Here is a 20569-nt window from a genome sequence, read left to right as displayed (position 1 = left end):
CCCCCTCCCCATCTCCCCGGGCTCTGAGAGGTGACCTCCAGGGTCAGGCCCAGGAGGGCCGAGCTCACCTTTGAACTTTGAATAGCTGGGGCACCTCCCTGCCCTACTGGGCGTGTGGCCGGAGGCTGCTGGGCGGAGGAAGGGGCCCCAAGGAAGGGGCCCGGAAGGGAAGAGCCCGTGGCCTGCGCCCCCCTGGGGACCCTGGGCACCACTCACAAGAGCACTGTGTAGCTGTCCACAAACAGAGTCTTGAGAGAAGGCCTCCGGCAGAAGTACTGGATCTGCAGGGCACAGAGACCCACGGGTGGAGGGCAGCTCCCATCCCAGCTGCCTCTGCCACAGAGCCGGGCTTTCCTGGCAGGGAGCCAGAGCGCACGCTGGGATGGGCTGGGGTGCCTGGCCCCACCCCTGCACCGCTGCATCTGGTGCTCAGGCTGGCCCTCCCTGCTCTCCCCACCCGATGGCCCTCCCTGCTCTCTACCCACCCGACTGGCCCCTCCCTCATGGCCAGCACACTCCCCTGGTTTTTGGGTCCCTGACTGGGGCGGGGGCCCTCCCAGGTCCCGCCCTCATTCAAGGACCGAGGCCTTCCGCCTCCGACCCCATCCCAGGTAGCCGTGGGCCGCCTCAGACACATTCAGGATAATATGACCCCTCTGAAAGAAGTAAATGCCCCCCAGAACCGCAGCAGTTCCCGTGGCGGAAGCAGGCGCCGAGGCTTGTGGTCGAACTGAGGGAGGCGAGAGGAGAGGGGGACGAGGCGCGTGAGGCTGCGGGGGGCCAGGCCGGCCGGGGACAAGCCCTTCGGCCACTCGGGCAGCGGCAGGAGCAGCGCCGAGGCCCCGCCCTGCCCTGCCCGCCCCAGCGACCCGGGTGCCATGGGCCGGTAGAGCGGCGCCGGAAGATGACCATGACACGGGTAGAGGAAGTTGAAGTAGAAGATCGCTTGGCGGTCCCACTGTCCTGCAGGAGCGGTTCAGGGGCTGACCAGCAGCATGTCGTGGCGGTTCTGGGGCAGAAGGGCTCAGCCTCTGAACAGCTGGCAGAGGCCAGAGCCGAGACCCGCCTCGACACCGAGGGAAACTGAGGGCAGGGGGAGGCTAAGGGTCTGCGCTGCGCTGGCCTGCGCTTTCCTCACCCCATAGACAGAGCGGGAGCCGGGTGGAGCCCTGGTTGTCCCCCTCGCAGGACAGGGCACCAGGTGGCGGGGACAGACCAGAGGATTTGAGAACACATTCTCCCATACTGAGCACAAAGCCTCCGCTGGGCACTGGGAGACCCGGGTCAGGGCCTGGGCTGGGCCCTGGAGGCAGCGGGCGGGAGGCGGGGCCTGGGCTGGGCACAGGTGCAGGGGGCAGATGGCAGGGCCTGCGCTGGGCACTGGAGGACCCGTTCAGGGTCTGGGGGTGGGCACTGGAGGCAGGGGCAGGGGCAGGGCCTGGGCACTGGAGGACAGGGGCAGGGGCAGGGCCTGGATGGGCAAGGAAAGGGGGCAGGGACCGGACATCCTGGGATGGGACAGGGCAGGGGCGGGGCGGCCTGGGCTGGGCACTAGACCAGGGAGTAGGTGACATGGCCTTGTCTCTGCTCATCCCAGGCCTGGAGCACTCTCCCTCCTCCCCTCCGGCTCCTGATCCTCCGGGCTTCCTTAAGTCCCACCCCAAACCCCTCCTACAGGAAGCCTCCCACTGCCCCAATGCCGGGTCCAGAGCCGGGCACCCGCCTCCCGCTTTGGGAGGAAACCCTGAGCCGGCGGCCTTTGCCCTTTGTATCCCCAGGACTTAGCTCAGGCCTGGCACACAGTAGCTGTGTCACACCTGTCCCCCCGCCCCGTGCCCGCCCCGCCCGCCCCGCCCCGCCCCTCCCGCCTGCACTCACGGGGGTCTCGCTGCTGCTGAGGCGATCACCTCAGCACCGAGTTCTTCCTGCAGGTGTCGTGCAGGACAGGTCGTGGGGGCGAGTGCCGGGCCCGTGGCCCACTCGGTGAACTTGCGGGACAGGTGCCTGCACTCGGGCTCCTGGATTCTCGGCGAAGGATGTAGGCTAGGACGGCCCGAGGGGCGTGTCACCTCCAGGAGCCTGCGGGAGGCCCCGGACCGCCTCCGGCCCTGGGCCTCCCAGGCCGAGCGCCGGAGCAGCCACAGACCGAGGAGGCTCAAGGCCCGGCCCCGCAGGGCGCCTCCCCGGCGGGGCCGGATCCCGCCCCCGCCCCACGGCTCCCCCTCCCCCGCGGCTCACCACTTCCCTCCCGAGCCCTCCCCCCGCAGCCCCGGGCCGACGCCTACCCCGATCTTGCCGCCTTGGCGGGCCAGGCCAGCGGCGTGAGCCTCTTGTGGTGACTCCTCCAGCTTGGCGCCGGCTGGCTCTTGGCCCCCAGGATAGCAGCTCGTTGTACATGCTGGTCACAAACTTGGTGTTCTCGGCCGTGTGTCCGCCACCTCCACGGCGGGGACCGTGTTGCCCCGAGTCCTTGGCCTGGATGTCGGCCCTGGTGGGGGTTGTGGAGCAGGTACTGCACGATGGCCAGCTGGTTGGTGCAGGCCGCCAGGGACAGGGGCAGCTCACCTGGGGGCCGGCGCCGGGTCGGGTGCGCCGCGGAGCCCCAAGGCCCCTCCCCAGCCAGGCCCCTCCCCCAGCGCCCCTCCTCCCGGCTGCCCGGGCAGTCTGGGAGATGGGGGCGCCCCCCCTGAAAGCCCGGCCTCGGGGCCCTGGGCTGAGCAAACCGGGTGAGGTCGGCCACAACCCCTACTAAAGGAAGGAAAGAGACTGAGGGGTCCATCCCAAGGCTGGGGGCGACCAAGGAGGGGGAAAAGCACTGTGCTGGGCCCTGGAGATCACTGAGGCACAACCCCACCCAGTGAGCTTACCATCTGTGGGAGGAAGACACAAATAATGGCGATGAGATGGGGAGAGGGAGGGAATGCCACTTATTAATCTCCTCTGTGTACCGCACTGTGGAATCACTTCCAAAAGAAGTCAAGTACAACAGGGCAGCTGCAAGGGTCAAGAAGAGTCTGAGGAGGGAACACCTGAGGTGGGGGTGGGGAGAAGATGGGCCATGAATAAAAATGGGGGTCTGGGAAAGTAAGACCCAAGACCTCAGGGAGAAAAGGGGCTGGAACAGAGTAACATAAAGGGGAGAAAGGAGAACCAAGACAAGGAGGGAAGGAAGGATAAAGTCAGACCACCCAGGGCTTTGGGAAGGCCTGAAAAACAGAAATAATAGCTAGATTTGTAGATGGATGGATGGATAAGAGATAAACAGATGATAGATGAATGGATGGATGAATGAATGGATGGGTAGGAAGAATGGATGGAGAATTTGAGATAGGTAAATAGATGGATAATAGATGATTCATGGTAGGTAAATAGATGAATGGATGGAGAAATGTTATTAGGCTCAATGGATAATCCATGATGATATAAATAGACAGGTGAATGGATGGGTAGATTGGTAGGTAACAGGTAGAACGTTCATTAGCACTTGATATTTTCCAGACGTTGTAATAAGCACGAGGCAACTTACAAACCAGCCAGCCAGTCCCTGCCCTATCGATGAAATGATTTGTTCTGGATTCAAAAGTAACCGGGAATCAGATTGGATGCCCAACACGTGGAGAAAACAAACAGTGTTCGACAACCTCAACCCTCCACCATGCCATGAGGAGTCACCACTTGGTAAAAGGCTGGGAAAGCTGGCCCAGCATTCTAGCAGATACCAAAGATGCGATAAACTCCATCTGGCCACCGTCGGGAAGCAAATTAAAAAGCAAGAGATGAGCCTTCAGATCTATGGATCCGGAAAGCGTTCATGACTAAGCGGTAGAGAGAAAACAGGAAATCAAACAATTCGGAGCCGATAAATGAAAGCGTTTGCACAAACAAACCGATAAAACAATAAACCACTGTCGAGGGCTGATACGAGATGGGAACGGAGGCAAACGTTTTGGACGTGACCGCGGGTATAGTGCTGGACTGTGCACGTTTATCATGTTTCCTTTTTCATGGGAAGGGGGTAGTTGAAAAGAGATGATCGATGCTTGTGAAGATCAATCAGCCAATTTTAAAAGAAAATATACACAAAAGATGGTTTTCATCCCAAAGAGCAATTCTTCTACTAGGGAAAAGTGACCAGTCAAAGAGCCCTGAGACAGAGAGGCCCTGGTTTGAACTAGTGCCCCAGCAAGAAAAAGCAAACGGTGGTTTCAAGGGCAAGGGAAAGAACAAGCATTTATTAAGTGTCTACTACGTGCCAGGCGCTGGAAGAACTTTACAATGATTATCTCACTGCTTCCTCACGACAGCCCTCGAAGGACATTATTCCCTGCCTGACAGAGGAGGGCACTGAGGCAGTCACCCAGCTGAGCTAAGTTCTGAAGTCAGGTTGGAAGCACCCTGGGCCTGCTCCATCCAGCTGGGGCTGGGGCCACAGGGAGGCAGCACGATGTGGAGACGGACTCTCTTCTTCAGCTGGCAAGGGGGGCACGTGATTGGGCACGTGAGAACATGTGCAGAGCTGTCCCTGAGGGAGAGCGGCGCTCCCTGGGAAGGGCAGACTGGACAAGGAAAACTGGAGACGGAAAGACCATCGTCCAGATGGAAAGTAGCTCTGATTCAGAGGCCGCAGGTACGTGGGCAGGAGGAAGGACTGGGTGGGGCAGCAGGACATGGCCATGGGCCACATGGGGAGGAGAGAGGGAGAGGGAGGAGAACAAAGAGTTAGAGCTGGGCCTGAGGCTCAAACCCAGGGGACCAGAAGGACGGAGCACTGTCAGTCTGCTGGTAAGGCAGGAGTTAAGGGAAAGGCAGGTTTCTGGGGAGATGAGGAGCCATGTGGAGGAACTGAGCCAAAGGTCTAGCCTCAGGAAGGCACCATGGCTAAGGAGCAGGAGGGCATGAGAGGGTGCCCAAGGAGCGGCCGGGAAGCAGAAGGGTCACACAGGGCCAGGAGCACTCAGTAGGGGCACATGCTGCTAAGGCCAGGGGCACAGCCTTGTGCCCTCCTGGCTTCCCACTTGAGGGATGTGAGGTGCAAGGAAGTGAGAGCTGCTGCAGGGGAGTAAAGGGGTAGAAGAACACTGAAAAGGTGGGGGCAGGCTCCATTATGAAAAAGGATCCTTATATCTCCCTACTTGGAGCCTGTGGGGTATCTGCAGTGCTCCCCTCCTCCCTGCAGTGCTCCCTCCCTCCCTGTCCCGCCCTACTTCCCTGGTATCCTCCCATCTCAGCTCAAACCCTGCCCTCTACAAGAAGGTTCCCTTTAATGCCTCCCTTGGATTTCCTACCCCTGGACCATCCAGACTCATTCACCCATTTTCTCCCACCGTTACCTGGGAGCTCCTTGAGGGCAGGGCCAGGGTCCGTGTCCCTGGGGCGCCCCATGGGCACCTCCCTCAGTGCCCGGCCTGAGTGACCGGAGGCTACCAGAAACCTGGGTCTGAAGCAGTCTGCAAATGGCGGACATGGAAACCAGGTGACAGACAGCTCAGGGGGATGGGGAGGTCCCCACCAGGAGCCTGGACAGGACATGGGGTCCCTGCGCCTGTCCCTTTCCTGTCCCCAGCCCTGCTCTTTCTTGCCAGTGGACAACTGGTTTTCAGTGAGCGCACGGCCCTCTGGGAGGAGCCTGGGAAGGGCTATGGGGCGGCTGGGCCCGCTGCATGATGGCGGGGCTGGCCACCTCCACGGGGACAGCAGAGATGAAGAACGGAGGCTGAGCCCCCAGATTCCCCGCAGCCTCCCCAGCCTCCTTCAGACAACGGACCTGGCTGTCCCACAGCAGCCAAAGAAAAAGGAAGGCTGAGCGAGTCCCCAAGGGGGGCCCTGGGGTTCCCAGGGACCTTCCTTCTCCTCAGTAGCTCAGTGTCAGAAAACCAAGTGTCCCCAAAGGTCTAGGGAACCTGATGGGGCTCCCTTGCTCCAGGGGAGGATGGTGACTCCTTGAGGAACAAGAGCGCCCTAGCTTTCTAGACCCTGGCAGGGTAAGCATGTGTCAAGCATGAACTCAATGTGTCCTTACTGCTCATGGGGCCAAGAAGGATCTGCCCTCTGGGTGGTAGCAAAGAATTGGAATACAAGGGGTCCCCCTTGGAGACCTTTGCCAAGGGAGTGGGAATCCAAGAGGAGCCCCCACATTAGGAGGGTGGGAACCAAGGGGGCCCCACATTGAGGATTAGAATCAAGGGGCCCCAGAGTGGGGTGGACTCAAGGGCCCTCCCAGATTGGAGGGTGGTTGAACAAGCCATGGTGCACGACTGTCACGGGCTATTATGCATTGTAGGTAATGACAACCGGGAGGGACCCCAAGGAGCAGGAGCTGCTGCCGGGTGTGTGCAGGGCCTCAAGAGGGCCCAGCCAAACGGGGACAAGGACGTGAAGGGGCCAGGAGGGCAGGAGCCCTGGGGCGCTCCTGCAAGGGGGGCATGGCGGACATCTCTATCATGGCGGCTCCTTCTCCAGGAGCGTGGGGAAAGGCGCCTGATGAGAAAACGAAAGGACCACTGGAAATGGGACAAAAGAACCGCCTGGCCTTCTGCTCACCAAAGTAGAAGCCGGTCCTGCCTTTGGTTTTCTTAAAGAAGTCCCCGTGGGCGGCGGGCGTGGACATCGGGCGCTGCTTTTCCACCAGGAGCCCACCAGAGCCACGTGCTCCTCAATGGCGAGTGCAGCGCTGTCTGGCCTGGAGGGGGGGCCAAAGGACCCATCAGCGCCCTGGGAGCAGCCCCCCGGGAGCGGGAGACCGCCGGCCCAGGCCCCCTCGTCCCCCTCACCCTTGTAGTAGCTGTCGGTGTAGCTGGCGTTCACGAACTCTCTCAGGTTGCCGGTCTGCCGGGCGATGTCCAGCAGGAGGGGGATGGTCTCGTTCTTGCCGTTGTGGAGGTTCAGCATGGCTTTGAGCAGGCAGCTCTTCCCGGTCTCCGGGTCTGGGGCAACAGCAGAGGGCATCGTTGGCCCGCGGCCCTGGGGACCCTCCCTCCCCGGTGCAGACGGGCCGGTACCTTTGAACTCGCTGTCGGTGAGCTTCTTCAGGCTGCGCTGGAGGTAGACCAACAGGTCCCCGAGCTCCTCGCAGCTGCCCTGGGCCACGGCCTCGAAGATCTTCTTGCGGTCGTAGAGCTTGAGGGACTTTCCGAGGCGGGGCGGAGGGGTCCTGAGGCGGCTGCCTGGGAGACGCAGTGGAACGGGCACTGAGGGAGCCCCTCGTCCCCCTGCCCCCACATCAGCGCACAGGTCCCGCCCAGCTGGCCCAGAGGATTCTGAAGGCGCCCCAGTGACCCCGGGCTGAGACTGCTCCCTTCAGAGGAAAAAGGCCACATGTGTTAGTCTGGGCTCAGTGCAAAGAGGCGGTCGTGAGCCTCGTCCCGGAGCCCACTGGAGGCCCCGAGGGAGCCGGGGCCTGGGGCTGGGCGGACACTTACGGCCCAGACCGCCGCCACCAGGGGCCTTTCCACCATGGGGCTGAGCTGAATGATGGGGCACGGGCCGGCTCCCTTCCTGGTGGGAGTCCATCACGGCCTCGTCCCGAGTGGCAGCGCCCAAGAGGCGGCCCCGCTCCGGCTCCGGCCGCAGAGAAGGCCTGGCTCTTGGGGGCCGGGCTTTGTCTGGGGTCCCCGGACAGGGTGGGCGGGGCTTGGTTCCCACGGCTCGTTGGGAATCTCTGCCTTGTCTGCGCTCGACTTGCTCATCTTCGCCAGGGCTCCCAAGTCAGACTGCTGGGAAACCAAGAAGGAATCGGCCCGGGAACCCAGGGCAGCCCGGTCCCCCCCATCACGGCTGCGGACGCCAGGAAACGTGATCCCCGTTTAACAGAGGACGACACGGGCTCCCAGATGACACCTGGTCCCACGGGAGGCTCCTGGCTCTTTGCCCTTCCCACCCCTGGGCACCTTGGCCCCCTCTTGGCCCATGAGAACCTGGGCTGTGGGCAGTGGATGGGGTGGTCTCCCTGGATCTCGGAATGATCGGCGGTCACCTGGGGCGGTCCAGGAGGAGCCAAAGGTCAGTGTTGTCCTGCTCCTCATTGCTCCCTTCACTGACTCACCTTGTAGAAGGGAACGAGAGGACCAGGCTAGAGGTTGCTCTGTTCTCTGGCTACCCCTGGAAGCCAGAAGGGGAAGGGCCAGAAGAGCCAGGGGTTGTGCCCCAAGCCTGCGACCCTCTGGGTCCCCTAGAGCTCCTGAGACACCCTCCCTCCATCGTCCTCCACGTGGGCTTAATCTCTACTGAGGCTAACGCTGGAGGGACCCACGCCGTCTTCGGCCTTTAGCCAGCACCTGGCACAGGACCCACGCTCCACAAATGTCAACAAATTGGTCACCTGATATGAATGTTATGGAATATTATTGTTCTGTAAGAAACGACCAGCAAGATGAATACAGAGAAGCTTGAGAGAATTACATGAACTGATGCTAAGTGAAATGAGCAGAACCAAGAGATCATTATATACGCCAACAACGATACTGTATGAAGATGTAATTTGATGGAAGTGGATTTCTTTGACAAAGAGAAGATCTAACTCAGTTTCAATTGATCAGTGATGGACAGAAGCAGCTACACCCAAAGAAAAAAACACTGGGAAATGAATGTAAACTGTTTGCATTTTGTTTTTCTTCCTGGGTTACTTTACCTTCTGAATCCAATTCTCCCTGTGCAACAAGAAAACTGTTTGGATCTGCACATACATTGTATCTAGGATATACTAGAACATATTCAACATATATATAGGACTGCTTGCCATCTAGGGAGGAGGTGGAGGGTGGGAGGAAAAATCGGAACAGAAGTGAATGCAAGGGATAATGTTGTAAAAAAAATTACCCAGGCATGGATTCTGTCAATAAAAAGTTACTATAATTAAAAACAAAACAAAAACAAAAAAAACAAAACAAAAAACCCAAACTGGTCACCTGGGAGGTGTTGCCCCATTTCGCCGCCTCTTTTGCATCTCAATCTGCCAACAAGCATTTACTAAGGGCCAGCCCAGGCCTGGCGAGGCACGTGGGAGATGAGGAGAAAGGAGCCCCTCAGCGCTCTCAAGGGCCTATTCCTCTGGCAGAGGAAACTGCGCCCAGAGGAGTCTGAGTGCTCCTGGTTAGGGAAACCAGGGCAGCTTCTCGCAACACTGAGGGCCTCCAGGCTAAGCGGGTCCCCTCAACCGGGAGCAAGCTCAGATCCACTGAGAAATCTGGCGACTCTAAGGTCCGTCTACAGTCTTGCAGAGGGGCCCTGGTTCCTGGTTTGGAACTAAGATTGTTCCAGAGATTGGGTCAGGGCCCCTCCCAGCGGCCGGAGGAGCACCGGCGACCTTGCAAGGCCAGACGAGCCGGCCTTCCTGAGCCCCACCAGTGCCTAGCAGCGTCGGCCTTGGGAACCAAGGATGGACCCAGATGCAGCTCCAGTGGCGAAGCGGAGCCTGGCGGAGCATCACGCCTGAAGGGAAGTTCTCGTACCCCAGCTCAGAGAGGGGGAGAGGCCGTCTAGCGCTCGAGACCTTGCGGTGGGTCCTCGGCCTCTTGTCCTCGGAGCACAGCCCACCCTCCCCTGGGCTCTGAGCCTGTGGAGGTGTGTCCCATACGGGGAGCAACCGGATCGTGCCAGCTAGGTGAGCATTTCTCCCCAAACCAAATTGGGTCTGCTCTTAGTCTGGGGAGCGCTGGGGAACACCCAGGGGCTCCTGAGCTGCAGCAAAACTGGCAAAGGTGCCTCAGTCTTCTGAGGGAGCTCAGGATTGAGCTGCTTTCAGTCAACTAGGAAAGTAATTCAGTGTGTGAGCTTGTGTGTGTGTGTGTGTGAGACTGTGTGAATGTGTGGGGTGGGATCTGGTGTTGTTGTGTGTGGTGTGTGTTTATCTGAGTGATGTCTGTATGTGTATGTTTCTGTATGTTATTTGTGTCTGGGTGTTATATCTGGTGTGTCTGTGGGGTGGTGTGTGTGTATCTGAGTGAGTGTATTCTGTATGTGTATGTGGAGTGTGTTTGATGTGTTGTGTGTGTTGTGTTTAATCTGGGTGTCTGTGTGAGTGTGTGTGAATGTGAGTGTGTATGTGTGTGTGTGCATGTTTGTGTGGGGGAGTCAGGGGCAGGGGCAGGAAGTTCAGGCAGGCTCCCTGGGTGGCGCTGCAGGGCAGGCCCCTCCCAGATCCAGGCCCCTTGGACAGGCAATCCTGATGCTGTTTTTGCCTCAGGGGCGGGTGCTACCCCCTCCAGGAGGCCCCCTTTCCCCCTGGCTCTGAGAACAGGCCCCACCCACCCCTGTCCTCCCAGGCTGTCCCCCAAAAGGGGCCTGGGACGGGCCCCCGCCCACGGCACTAATGGTGTGGGTAGCCGCCCGCCCCCCACGGGACATTTCCCTCTTGCAAGGTTTTAAATTAGCCCAAAGCCCTTGCCCGGCCTGGGGCGTGACCACGCCCCAGCCTGGCTGGGCCGGGTTCCTGGGAACCTTGGGGCCAAGCCGGGGCCACTGTCACTGCCCGATCTGGGGGGCTGCATGGGGCCGCAGCCTCCAGCCCCTTCCCAGGGACCGAGGGGGCAGAGAGGGTACCACAGAGGGCGGCCCTTTGGCCGTGGGCGGGGAAGCCTGGAATGCCGGCCGTCAGGCAAATGAAGAATTCTTTGAAATCTTTACTCAAAATTAAAATTTTTTGAAGGGGGAATGGTGGATATGGTCTTAGGAATGAGGGCCCCTCTCTGCAGGTGTGAAACAGAGCCTGGGCAGGGGTCCCAGGGCACAGCCTCAAGGGGCCTGACCAGCTTTGGGGGAAGGGAGGGAGGCCTCCCAAGGCTTTGAGCTGGTCCCAGGAGCCCAATCAGGGCCAAGGATCCAGCAGCTTCATGCACGGGTCACAAAGCCCTTTCCAATTTGCTGTGACGCCAACGTGGCCGGCCAGGGGGGGGGGGGCCCCCCCCCAAGCCAAGACTTGCCAGGCCCAGAGGGCCAGGAGGCGGGAGGGGTCCCTGGGAGTTCTTGGGGACCAAAGAAACAAAAGACAGACTCGGTGAGAGCCCAGAGCCAGGCAGCAGCAGAAGGGGGGCGGGCCCCGCCGGCCCCTTCCAGTTTCCTGAACTGGGGGGTTCAGAAAGGCCGAGGCTTCAACCCCCTCCTCCCAGGACCGGGGCTTTTCTGCCAGCTCATCATGGGGGGAGGGGAGGGAGGTCCGAGGGTTCGGGGGGGTTTCCGCGCTCTTATGAGGCCCGCTGGGCACTGATTCCAGTGATGTGGGGAAGGTTTGGAAGAAGGCTCTTGGGGACTGGAGTTCCCGAAATGGCCCCGCCAGGCAGTAGCCCCCCGCCCTGCCCGGGTTCTCCGGGCCCCACCCCCCCAGCCACGGTGGAGGGATCCCGTCATGGGTGGCCTGGGAGGGCCCAGGGGCGTCAGCACCCCCACAAACGTCCTGGGAGGGACTTTAGCCATCTCTGCCCAGCCCTTCATCTTCAGTCTCAGTTTCATCCTGGGGCCCTGATGGGAGGAGACTGGCCAGTGTCCGAAACCAGATGTTTACCTTAATGCAGGGCCCCCTGCTGTCGCCCCCTGCCTAGAACTGGGACCCCCAATCCTTTTTCTTTATTTGGTCCATCCTCCCCCTTCCTTTCCCTTTCCTTTCCTTCCCTCCTTCCTCCTTCCTCCCCTTTCCTTTCTCCTTCCCCTTCTTTCCTCCCTTCTTTCCTTTCTTCTTTCCCTCCTTCTTCCTCTTCCTTTCCCTTTTCCCTTTCTCCCTTCCCCTTCTTTTCTTCCCTTCCTTCCCCTTTCCTCCCACTCTTCCTCCTCTCTTTTTTTTCCTTTCTCCTTCCCCTCTTCCCTTCTTTCCTTTTTTTTCCCCTTTTCCCCCCCTTCCTTTTTCCTCCCTCCCCTTTCTTTTCCTCCTCCTTCTCCCCTTCCTTTTCCCTCCCTTTCTCTTTTCCTTTCCCCCCCTTGTCCGTCCTCTTCTCCTCCTATTCTCCTCCTCCCCCCTCCTCCATGAACAATGGGGTGTCGCCTCAACAGAGCTCAGTGGAACCCGGCAGCAGGGGTCTGGGGCACTTGGCCCGGGGTAACCCAGGCCGGGCTTAGAGGAGGAGGGGCAGGCCTCTGCCGAACCACCTGTGGGCCCGTGCTCCGGCCCCGGGGGGCCGCTTCCCTGCCTGGTCTCCTTCCCGGGGGTTCGATGGATCCCATCCCCCCCAGCTCTGAGCTGCGGGAGGGACATTTGAAGGCCCTGCCCTGGGCCCGCCCGGTGGGCCCGGGCATGAAGGCGGGGGGGGAGAAAGGGGCCAGCCCAACCCTGCCCTTGCCCCAACTCAGTGGGGCTGCTTTCCTGAGCTTGGTCTAAAGCGGGATTGTTCCCAGCCCCTCCTCCCCCTGGGGGGCAGCAAACACCACGCCCCCCCAAGGAGATGCTCCCCGGGGCTGTTTTGGACAGCCCCAAATCTGGCCCCCTGTTCGGGGGAAAAGGGCCGGCTCAAGAGGCCCTTGGGGCGCCGTTTCCCAGCCTGGCCCAACCCCTGCTTCCCGGTCCGAGCTGGGGGCGGCGGAGTGGGGCTTGGGCCCGTCCGGGGGCGGGGATGTGGGGGCGGAGGGCAGCTGCGGCTCTGGCGGCTGCTGGCCTCGGGCTCGGCCCCAAGGGGCCCCCAAGCTCTTTCCCACGCCCTTTTCAGTGGCTTCAGAGGGCCCCCTAAGCTTTGGGCCGCGGCTTTGCTCCACACACCCATCGGCCCCCCTGAAGTGGGGGGCGGCGGCCAGTCCCTCGCCCGCTGCCAGTCCCTCGCCCCCCAAACGGCGCCCCGGGGCGGGAACTCGGCCCCTCAGAGGGCCTCCGGGCCCTGGGGGAAGGAAGGGCAGAGGGCGCCAGGGCAGGGCGGGAAGCCCGGCGCTGCAGCACCTCCCCGGGGCTGGGAGGGGCGGGCTGGGGCCCCTGGTCGGGAGCGGGAGAAATCCCTTTCGGCCGCCCAGCCACCCCGATGACCTCAGGGGCCCGGGGCCGGGCTCCTGGGAGGCCCTGAAGAGCCGAAGGCCTCAAACTCGGCTGGGAGGTCCGGCCTGGCCGGGTGGGGCAGGAGGCCCTTGGCCTTCAGAAACGGCCGAGGAAGAAAGGGCGGGCGGGGAGGGGGACAAACGCTCACCCCCCCCCCCTTAGCTCAGCCCCCCTCCCTTCCCCAGCTCAGGGTCAATTGCGATCTGTCCAGGGCCCATCTGGCTGCAACTCCCCCCCGTCCCTTATCGGTATGGTCTAACGGGGTTATTCTGACATTTTGGGGGCTGGAAGGCCCCAGCCCCGCCCCACCCCCCCCTGCAGCTGTCAGTGTCCAGAGAAGCCGGGATGCGGGGGACGTGGGGGGCCCCAAAAGCGCCGCCCCCCGTCCGGCCTGGCCCCGTCCGGCCCCCCCATCCACACCTGGCCCCGCCCTTGCCCCGCGGAGAGGCAGGCCCTTCGATCTTTTTGGGAAAAAAATCCCCAGGCTGCCCGGGAGGCCGGGCCGGCCTGGGGCGCCCGGGCAAATGAGGCCTGCAGAGCTGGGGGGCGGCCCGAGGGTAGGGGCACGGGGAGACTGTGGAGCCCCGTGAGGGGGGGGGGGGAAGGGGGGGCCTTGGGAAGGGGGGGGCAGCCCTTGGGGACCCAAACCTGGCAAACAGCAGGGCCACGGAGGCGGATGGGCCGCTGGGCTGACCAGAGAAAGTGATGGAGCTGGGGGGCAAGGCTGGAGGGGTGTGGAGGGGGCAAGGTGGAGAAAGGGGGGCCCGGAAATGTAGAAAAGTGATGGAACCGGGGAAAAGGGAGGAAGTGATGGGCGGGGCAAGGTTGGAGAAAGGGACAGGGTCCCAAATGCTAGAGAAAGTGATAGAGCCGGGGGATGTTAAGAAAGTGACAGGCCCACAAGGCCAAAACCTTGTTCACTGCTCTCCCCCTCCCCCCTCCAACTCTTGGCTCTTGGAACTTCCTCCACGGCAGGCCCCCAGGCACAAAACAACCAGTGGTTCATTCCTGTGACATTTAGGAGCAATTAGTGGGACCAGGCCTGAAACGTGCCAGCCAGCGCCCTTACTGCTCTGGGGCCAGTCAGTCATCCCAATCCGCCCTGCCCCTCTTTCTTCCACATGATTTTCTCCTCCAATCCCCCTGCCTTCCCTCCCCTCAGCAGATGACTTCATCTGTTTTCCAGAAAAACACAGGTCTTTGGCAACATGCAGCCTCATCTCTCTACCCTACCCAAACCTTCTGCTTCCTCCCCATCCAGGCCTTCAGGGGCCTTTCTCCCACTCCCACCCCAGAAGTTCTCTCTCTCTCTCTCTCTCTCTCTCTCTTCTCTGTCTCTCTCCTTCTGTCTCGTCTCTCTCCTCTCTCTCTGTCTCTGTTTCTGTCTCTGTCTCTGTCTCTGTCTCTCTCTCTCTCTCTCTGTCTCTCTGTCTCTCTCCTCCCTTTCTCTGTCTCTCTCTGTCTCTCTGTCCTCTCTCTCTCTCTCTCTCTCTCTCTCTCTCTCTCTCTCTTTCTCTCTCTCTTTCTTTCTTCTCTCTCTCTGTCTCTCTCTCTTTTCTCTCTGCTCTGTCTCTGTCCCTATCCTATCTTCTCTCTCTCTCTCTCCTTCTCTATTATCTCCTTCCTCTATCTCTTCTTTTCTTCTCTATTTCTTTTCTTTCTCCCTCCCTTCTTTTCTCTCTTACCTCTCCCTCTTCTTTCCCTCCTTCTCTGAGGTTGCAGAAAAAGTGGCCTATCTGAGGATAGCTCAAATATGAGGAGAAAATCAACCAACGATTGCTAACATATGAAAACATGTTCCCCTCCCATGAGAATAAGAAAGTTTCACTTGCTCCCCATGAAACTCACTCAAGACAATCCCAGGCCAAAGTCTCAGACTCAGAAGTCCATTAACTAGGGGGAGGAAATTAGAAGGGGAGGCCTGTGGGCAACCCCAGGTCAGGCTGAAAAGCCGGGCCAGAGGCAGAACACAAGAAAAGGACCTGGGAAGGCAGCTCAGAGACCGAGAAACTTCATGGCAGAGCAGAGATCAGAAGAACTCAGGGGCAGGGGGGGAGGACTGGGAGGTCCCCAGTTTGTAAGATCTAGGATGGCAGCAGGAAGAGATGATAGGGTCAGTTTATAGGAGGGGAAAAGAAAAGGACTGGAAGGAAAAGGAGTCAAGAAACAGAAGACAGAAGACAAAGACAGACAGAACAGACGGGAAAAGGGGGAGAAGCAGAAAAAGGAAAGACTGGGTGGAGACAGAAAAGAGAGGGATCAAAAACAGAGAGAAGAGGAAAGGGCAGGAGGAGAAAGAGGGACAGAAACAAAATATTCAAGCAACGACACTTCGAGGGGCCTCCTAGGCACCGTCAATGGTTGACAGAAGAGCTAGCCTTGGAGCCAGGAGGTTCAGGGTTCCCTGATACCTGGCATCCCCTATAGGACCCTGGACAGCCTCAGGGATCAGGACCTTCAAGACTATAAAGTTAGAGCATCTGAATGGATGAGTGAACAACCAATGAAAATATTAACATTTGTGCTCACACCAATATAAATCAGGCTGTCAGGGCTGATGGTCCACTAGGAAGGTTTCAGCTGCAGGTCAGGGAAATACAGCCTGGTCTCGAGGAGGCGGCAGCAAAGGTGACCATATGGCCAGCCTGTCCACTTCCACCAGAAAAGAACCTTATGTGTTCCTGACACTGGAGCCCCTGGAGGGCCGAGGGCCTGGGTGGAGATGTAGCTTCTCTGGTCTTCAGGAGCGATGGTGGCTGCACACAGTAATGCCCCAAAGTTCCACAAAGGTTGCTCCCCTGAACTGTGGCAAGGCCAGGCTACCAGCAGGATTGGGGTCTAGGAGGCCTCTGGGCTCTTTGGTTCAGGGCCCTGGGCAGTCTCTTTTGAGGGACCAAGGGTAGTGGGCATCCCCTGCCTCCTGCTACTTTCTCAGGGTGCTCAGGTGCTTCAGATAAGTGATCTGCCTGCCCTTCTAGGGCAGGGGCTGAATGTTGAGCCCTTCTTTGCTGTCCCAAGAATGATGGTTGTGGGGTCTGAACTGGAGCAGAGAACTTGTCCCCTTCTTAAACACCTCGGCCCCTTTCTCCTCTTCTGTATCATGATAAAGTGACCTTACTGCTGACCAAGACCAACTCTCTGGCTTCACGTGACTCCCCCACCCTATCTCTTCCAACAGTCTGCCCTCTGTCACCCCTCTCTCACTTACCTTCTATCTCTCCCTCTCTGCTGGCTTCTTCCCTCCCATAAATATGTCATGATCTAGACATAAAGAATGATACCGTAAACAAATTAGAGGAACATAGGGATAGTTTATACCTCTCAGATTTGTGGAGGAGGAAAGAATTGTGACCAAAGAAGAACTGAGAGCATTATTGATCACAAAATAGATAATTTTGATTATATTAAGTTAAACAGCGTTTGTACAAACAAAACTAATGGAGACAAAATTAGAGGAAGCAATGAACTGGGAAAACATTTTACATCCAAAGGATCTGATAAAGGCCTCATTTCCAAAATATATATAGAGAAATTGACTCAAATTTATAGTAGTTCAAGCCATTCTCTAATTGATAAATGGTCAAAGGATATGAAGAGATAATTTTCAGATGAAGAAATTGAAACTATTTGTAGTCACATGAAAAGATGCTCCAAGTCATTAATGATCAGAGAAATGCAAATGAAGACAACTCTGAGGTACCACCACCCACCTGTCAGATTGGCTAAGATGACAGGAAAAGATAATGAATGAATGTTGGAGGGATGTGGGAAAACTGGGACACTGGTGCATTGTTGGTGGAATTGTGAATGCATCCAACCATTCTGGAGAAGCAATCTGGAATTATGCCCAAAGAATTATCAAACTGTGCTTACCCTTTAATCCAGCAGTGTTTCTACTGGGCTTATACCCCAAAGAGATACTAAAGAAGGAAAAGGGACCTGTATGTGCCAGAATGTTTGTGGTGGCCCTTTTGTGGTGGCTAGAAACTGGAAAATGAATGGATGCTCATCAATTGGAGAATGGTTGGGTAAATTGCGGTATATGAATGTTATGGAATATTATTATTTATAAGAAACGATCAGCAGGCTGAATACAGAAAAGACTGGAGAGACTGACAGGAACTGATGCTGAGTGAAATGAGCAGAAACAGGAGATCCTTGTACACGGCAACAAGAAGACTATACAATGATCAACTCTGATGGATGTGGCCTTCTTCAACACTGAGATGATTCAAACCAGTTCCACTTGTGCAGTGACGAAGAGAGCCATCTACACCCAGAGGACCGTGGGAACAGTGTGGAGACACAACACGGTATTCTCACTCTTTCTGTTGTTATTTGCTTGCATTTTTTTCCTCAGTTTTTTACCTTCTTGATCTGATTTTTCTTGTGCAACAAGATAACTATAAATACGGATTGGATCTAACATTTATTTCAACATATTTAACATGTATTAGAGTACCTGCCAGCTAGAGGAGGGAAATTGGGGGAAAAAGGGGAAAATTTGCAACAAAAGGTTATGCAAGGGTCAATTTTGGAAAAATTACCTATGAATATGCTTAGTAAATAAAAACTTTAATAAAAATTTAAACAAACAGATAGACAGATAGATAGATAGATAGATATACCCAAGTCTCCCCATCCTGATAAAAATCCTCTCTGGGATCTTTCTTTCCCCACTAACTCTTCTCTTCATATGTGTCTTCTGTCCTTTGTGAGTAAACTCAAGAAAGTGTCTGCACTTGTGCCTCCTGATGCCTCTGCTCTTCTTCTTCTTCATTCCTCACAATCTGGCTCCTGACCGCATCATCACCACAACTGCCCTTTCCAAAATCACCAGTGACGTCTTCATCACCAAATCCAATGGCCTTTTTCCCCCAATTCTCATTCTCTTTGAACTTCAGGCAGCCTTGGACACCATTAATCTCTCCTGGTTATTTACTTCTCTCTGGGTTTTCAGGACGTTCTCCCTCCAAGCTCTTTTCCCATCTCTGTGCTCTGTCACTTTTGCTGGATTCTCCTCCAGATCACAGCTTCTGTCCCTCTTCTTTTCTCCCTCTAGATCATTTCATTTAGACATCTCATCAGCTTCTATGAATGCAGTGACCTTCTCTATGCTGGTGATTCTCAAATCTATTTTTCCTGTCCTGGCCTCTCTGCTGACCTCCAGTCTCACAACTCCAACTGCCTCTTAGACATCTTGAACTATGGATACTCAGTAAACGTTTTATGCCAAATATGTATAAAACTGAAATCATGTTTTTCTCCCTAAACCTTCCCCTCCTCTTACCTTCCCTATTACAGTCCAGGGCACCTCCACCTTCACAGTCTCCCAGGCTCAAAACCCAGGAGTCACCCTGGAATTTTTTTTTTACTGTCTCTCACCCTCAATTCAATGTGGTGCCAAGACCTGTTGCTTTCACCTCTGTAGCATCTCCGACCAATTCCAACTCTCAGTTGGTCCATTCTACCCTGCATCACTGCTGGTCAATCTCACCCCTGCATCACCTCTGGTCAATCTCACCCTGCATCATCTCTGGTCAATCCTCACCCCTCTGGTCAATCTCACCCTGCATCACCTCTGGTCAATCTCACCCTGTATCACCTCTGATCAATCTCACCCTGCTGCATCATCTCTGGTCAATCTCACCCTTGCATCACCTCTGGTCAATCTCACCCTGCATCATCTCTGGTCAATCTCACCCTACATCACCTCTGGTCAATCTCACCCTGCATGATCTCTGGTCGATTTCACCTCTGCATCACTTCTGGCCAATCTCACCCCTGTATCATCTCTGGTCAATCTCACCCCTCTGGTCAATCTCACCCCTGCATCACCTCTGATCAGTCTCACCCCTGCTGCATCATCTCTGGTCAATCTCACCCTACATCACCTCTGGTCAATCTCACCCCTGCATCACCTCTGGTCAGTCTCACCCCTGCATGATCTCTGGTCGATTTCACCTCTGCATCACTTCTGGCCAATCTCACCCTGCATCATCTCTGGTCAATCTCACCCCTGCATCATCTCTGGTTGATTTCACCTCAGCATCACCTCCTTTGGCCAACTGCAATATCTCACTGGTCCTACTCCCATTACTCTCTGTCGCTGCTTCCATCTTTTTCACCTCACACCGAGACCACTGCACTAGCTGTTGAGACTCTACCTGCCCCAAGTCTCCCCTCACTTCAGTCCATCCTCCATCCAGTCCCTAAGTAGTTTCCCTGTAGTGCAGGCCTGACCACAACTCCTTTGCTCAAACTCCTGGGGCTCTCTGTGGCCTCCAGAAGCAAAGACAAATCTTTCATTGACATGCAAAACCCTTCATAACCTGCCCCCTCCTCCCTTTCCAGCTTCTTACACTTCACTTCCCACCGTGTGCTCTTCCCTTCAGTGAACCTGGATTCCTGGCTGTTCTGCAAACAAGACCCTCCGCCTCTCCACTCTGGACATTGTCCTCTGGCTCACCCAAGGCCCGGAACACTCTGCTCCCATTCATTACTGGCTTCTCTGATTTCCTTTCAGTCCCAACTACATCTCACTTTCTGCGGATGCCTGCCCAACCTCTCTTAATGTTAGTGCCTTCCCTCATGAGGGTTCAGTTGTTCCAACTTCTCCTATATAGGACTTGTTTGTATACAGTTGTTTTCCTGCTGTCTCCCTCATTAGATTGTCAGTCCCTTGGGGGCAGGAACAATCATTTGCTTCTATTTAGTTTTCAGCATTTGGTACAGGACCTGACACAGAGTGGGCACTTGATGAATGTTTATTTACAGAATGACTGATTCAAGGCCTTCCTTGATCTGATTGGCTCCTACTTTCCTCAACTACCCTCCCCTCATGAAGCCCCTGTGCCATCCCTCACCGTGCCATCCCTCACCGTGCCATCCCAAAGCCTTGGGGTTTCCCATGGCTGTGCTTCTAGCTAATCCCACACAGCTGGCCCCTAGCCTGGGCTATGCCAGTCCCTAGCAAACCACGTGCACCCTCACTCAGGACCTGGGGCTTCTTTCCCAGGGCTGAATTGGACTGCTGCCTAATCTTGTGGAATTCCCTGCAGATGCTCAGGTCTTGTCGCTCCCACTCTCCTCCTGCAGTCAGGATGTGGGGGCCTTTTGTGACCTCAGCAGTGCCCGATGAGCAGCCATTCTACCCTTAGCAGCCTTGGACTTGAGTGTGGCTTTTGCTGCTATCCTTCAGTTGTGCCCCGAGGCTTGGTGAGGGTTTATGGCAAAGATACTGGAGGGGAGGGTCATTTCCTTCTCTAGCAGATTAAGGTAAATAGGAGTTAAATTAGCCTTAATCCTAAATGGCACCTAAAGTTTACACCAGCGATTGAGGCTAAATTTGAACTCAGGTCTTCCTGACTCCAGACCCAGTGGCTCTATCCACTGAGCCATCCAGTCACTTTTAGTATGGTGACAGTAACAAAAACCATAAAAACAATAGCTAGGATTTTTTTGTTTGCTTTAAGGAGATGCTTTTATTCCCAATTTACAAATGATGAAACTGAGACCCAGAGAGGAAAAAGGATTTGCCCAAAGCCACATTGCCCAGGGTGGCAAAATACCAGTTCAGGTCTTCTGTCTCCCGAGCTGGGGGCTCCTTCCACCGGACCAGGGACA

At 56.8% G+C, this 20569-nt stretch overlaps 2 protein-coding genes across 2 annotated transcripts; both read right to left on the bottom strand.

Annotated features, from left to right (window-relative positions):
* Positions 1-1100: 1100 nt before the first annotated feature.
* Positions 1101-1574, bottom strand: LOC116422155 (WAS/WASL-interacting protein family member 3-like). Its single transcript, XM_031957318.1, has one exon. The coding sequence runs from the start codon at positions 1572-1574 to the stop codon at positions 1101-1103; it is 474 nt and encodes a 157-aa protein (XP_031813178.1).
* Positions 1575-6703: 5129 nt separating this feature from the next.
* LOC116422154 (transient receptor potential cation channel subfamily V member 1-like) lies at positions 6704-7509 on the bottom strand. The gene is made up of 4 exons (XM_031957317.1): positions 7419-7509; positions 6999-7163; positions 6771-6923; positions 6704-6711 (listed from the first exon to the last, which is right to left on the bottom strand). The coding sequence occupies exons 1-4, from the start codon at positions 7507-7509 to the stop codon at positions 6704-6706; spliced, it is 417 nt and encodes a 138-aa protein (XP_031813177.1).
* Positions 7510-20569: the final 13060 nt, after the last annotated feature.

The sequence above is a fragment of the Sarcophilus harrisii genome, chromosome 3 (assembly GCF_902635505.1).
Source record: "Sarcophilus harrisii chromosome 3, mSarHar1.11, whole genome shotgun sequence".
Classification (NCBI taxonomy): domain Eukaryota; kingdom Metazoa; phylum Chordata; class Mammalia; order Dasyuromorphia; family Dasyuridae; genus Sarcophilus; species Sarcophilus harrisii.
The sequence above is the reverse complement of the archived record's forward strand: the minus strand, read 5'-3'. Positions and strand labels throughout refer to the sequence as shown.

Excerpts from the sequence above, each read along its gene's own strand:
- LOC116422155 (XM_031957318.1), bottom strand. The coding sequence starts at position 1,574 with ATGTCACCTACTCCCTGGTCTAGTGCCCAGCCCAGGCCGCCCCGCCCC.
- LOC116422154 (XM_031957317.1), bottom strand. The coding sequence starts at position 7,509 with ATGGACTCCCACCAGGAAGGGAGCCGGCCCGTGCCCCATCATTCAGCT. Across the intron at positions 7,164-7,418 it reads TGGTGGCGGCGGTCTGGGCC|GCAGCCGCCTCAGGACCCCT; the intron begins GTAAGTGTCCGC and ends TGCGTCTCCCAG. Across the intron at positions 6,924-6,998 it reads CACCGACAGCGAGTTCAAAG|ACCCGGAGACCGGGAAGAGC; the intron begins GTACCGGCCCGT and ends CTGTTGCCCCAG.